The 3117-nt window shown below is 52.9% G+C and overlaps 1 protein-coding gene across 2 annotated transcripts in view; it reads right to left on the minus strand.

The window, feature by feature from the left end:
* H310_14673 overlaps positions 1–1327 on the minus strand; it is a 2172-nt gene extending 845 nt beyond the window's left edge. The window contains exon 1 of one of the 2 annotated variants that reach the window (XM_008882573.1): positions 4–1327. In XM_008882573.1, the coding sequence (XP_008880795.1) occupies positions 4–1227 (1224 nt within the window). In that variant the 5' untranslated portion in view covers positions 1228–1327. The remainder of the gene's footprint in view (positions 1–3) is intronic. The other variant, XM_008882572.1, reaches the window with a different exon arrangement.
* Between the last annotated feature and the right edge of the window lie 1790 nt (positions 1328–3117).

Genomic DNA, 3117 nt, shown 5'->3' on the forward strand with positions numbered 1-3117 from the left:
GACCTGGGCGACTTCAGATGCCGACAAGCCAGCGTCCTCCGCGGCGTCCGCAGGAGAAGCTCCGTCGTCCACCGCTTCCGCAATGTCGGCCACCTGCTCGTCCGACGCACCCGCATCGGCGGCCGCGGCCGCAACCACGTCGGCAGCAGGCGCTTGGTTGTCCGTCGAGTCAGCGACTTGGTCTTCCACGGCATCCACGGCAGCAGACGACAAGCCCGCGTCCTCCGCGGCGTCCTCGGCCGTCGCGCCAGCTTCCACGGCAGCGACAAGGTCCTCGACTTGGTCGGCAGACGCGCCCGCATCGATGGCGGCATCCGCAGCCACGTCGGCCGGCGCCGCCACGTTGTCCGACGAAGTCGACACTTGGTCCACGACGTCGGCGATGGCTTCGGCGTCCAAACCGATGTCATCGGCCGCAGCCGCAGCGGACGAGCCAGAGTCCACGGCCTCGGCCACTTCCACGGCTTCAGACGCAGTCGCCCCGTTGTCGAGGGCGGCGGCGGCCGCGACGTCCGCAGGGTCCGAGACGTTTTCGGCAGAGTCGACCACTTCGCTCACGATTTCGGCCACGGCCTCAGGTTCGAGGCCGGCTTCGGTGGCGGCGAGCGCAGCAGAGTCGCCTTCGTCCACGGCAGCCGCGATTTCCAACGCTTCGCTCGACGACGCACCCGTCTCGATGGCAGCCGCGGCGGCCACGTCGGCGGGGTCCGCGATCTGTTCCGAGGCGGCCGTCACTTCTTCGATCACGTCGGCGATCTGCGAGTTGGACAGGCCGGCGTCCGACGCAGCTTCCGCGGCAGACGCGCCGTTGTCGATGGCATCTTGGATTTCTTCGGCCTGTGCGTCGGTCGCGCCAGCGTCCGCGGCGGCTTCGGCAGCCACTTCGCCTTGCGACGGGACGTCCTCGGCGGCTTCAACCACTGCCGTGATCACTTCAACCGCTTCCGACTTGCTCAAGCCAGCGTCGAGGGACGCAGACGCAGCCGAGGCGCCTTCGTTGTCGATGGCGTCGGCGATTTCAGCCGCTTGTTCCTCCGTGGCGCCAGCGTCCAACGCAGCCTCCGCGGCGATTTCGCCTTGGGTTGTTTTGTCCACGCCTTCTAAAGCATTTTCGTACGAGTTGATTTGTACCACCGGAGTGTCATCAGATGCTGGCAGGGCGTCCTGGGCTTGGACCTTGGCCACAACAAACAGGAGGCCAATCAGTGCGACTTTGGAGAGTTTCATGGTAGCAGGTACGCAACAACAGACTTGAAATGACGCACACAAAGATGTATACCGAAGATGCCCGATTGGAAAATGAGCACTGGATGTTGGTGATGCAAGTACTTAGAAGGTTTGCCACACAATGGCTTTCATGACCTTTGGCCAATCGTTCCAATTTTTAGCCAATCTCGCGGCGTCGAAGATCTCTCGTTAACCAACCAGATCGCTTCATTGTTCAAACCAACGCAAAGGTTGTCATCAAGGTTGCCTGGGACACGTCTGATCAACAAGTATCATTTTTTCAATGAAATGTAATAGTTAGGTTGGAAGGCACCATGCTTAATGCTGAATGTACACGTAGCAATTGAAATTCACAAACGTCCCATCCAAACAGATTCTTAGAAGTAGGTACGAAAGTCTCACAGCGTACTAAGGCACGTTGGTTAGTATCGATCTCCAATCTTACTTTGTTGTTGCTTAACGCTGGCTTGTCGACGTCTGAAGTTCCCCAGGTCAAAGATATTGTGGACAATTCCCCTGTGCTGCCATTCACTACTACCCCTGCTCCAACACCCCGTCTCCGTGGTGCCTGTGACAGCGCTAATATTGTCGCGCAATCGTATTGAGACAGTTTAAGTGTGTAAGCAATTTGTGTACAAGTGTTGATCTTGTGTAACTTCGCACACCAGCAATGATGTTCAAGCAACTCACGTCCACGTTCGTGTGATCGCGACTACGTTAGATGAATTTTCGTTGCCACTTACTACTGCTGCGTTGGTTGTGTGTGCGCTTCTGAATTCCGTCCAATGCCGCAGCTGAATTGTTCGTGGTCGCCTTGTTTGGCATTTTCGTTTCATAGCTCTATCCAACCTTGTCACAGGCTTCAAAGAGGTCATGATGCATCTCACCCAACACAGTAATGCTAGGAAAAGCTCATCGTGAAAGATGAGTTCGACGTCATAGATGTTACAATGCTGTAGGATGTGGATACACGAATGGTTCGCCTACGGTGACCCAGGAAAAACTCGCATGCGTTTTACCATCATTAAATTTGCAGTAGATTTCACACCAGACCAGAAGCAAAAATTCTTCTTAATCTGTGATTGGCTAAATATATTTCAGCGTCTTTCGTGATCTCTGATTGGTTCAGACTCACTGTCAGTCCATGATTGGACAAATATTAAATATGAAGTCGGAGGTCTCTGATTTGTTGATTTGACACACTGTCAATTTCAAACATTGAAATGCGTAGTTCCGTCCTTCCGCAGCCCGCTCAACGCCGTTACACAGTTAAAAAGGCAAATGTTCAGATCCTCCATGCGTACGAAAAAACCACACTCAGCGCGATTGCGATTTGTGCGATCGAAGGCATCCTAGTTCTACATAGCAATCGTGGTTGAAGACGTTCGAGAAGGCATTTTCCAGTTGCGACGTCGAACTGACATTTGCCATTATTTTCTTGAACATAAAGGTTTGGATGAATCTATGGGCATCACAATGTTTTTATATAATTTACAGACACGACATTCAAAACGACAAATTTCGGCCATTTGTTAGGTCAACCGACAATTGCTCACGATGTGGTTGGTCATGGACAAAATCGTATTTATCTTGAAACGACCAAATCGGTGTCAAGAAACTACCATTTCCGCTCGAGCAGGCGAAGCATGGACGAGTTGCCGACGAAGGAGACGATTCAAGCCTCCTTTCATGGAGCATCAACTAAGCGCACGTATGCTACATATCAACGGCAATTAGAAACATTCTTTCGCTCTGCCAATCCATGGGGCGACATTGATGAATGTCACCAAGGACACGTTTGTGTTTCCACAAGTCGCGTGTCTGACCAATGGCAGTGTAAAGATCAACTGGGCAAAAGCTATGAAACAGAATTTTCTGCGAAAACAAATC

Source organism: Aphanomyces invadans (assembly GCF_000520115.1).
Source record: "Aphanomyces invadans strain NJM9701 unplaced genomic scaffold supercont1.80, whole genome shotgun sequence".
Classification (NCBI taxonomy): domain Eukaryota; phylum Oomycota; class Saprolegniomycetes; order Saprolegniales; family Verrucalvaceae; genus Aphanomyces; species Aphanomyces invadans.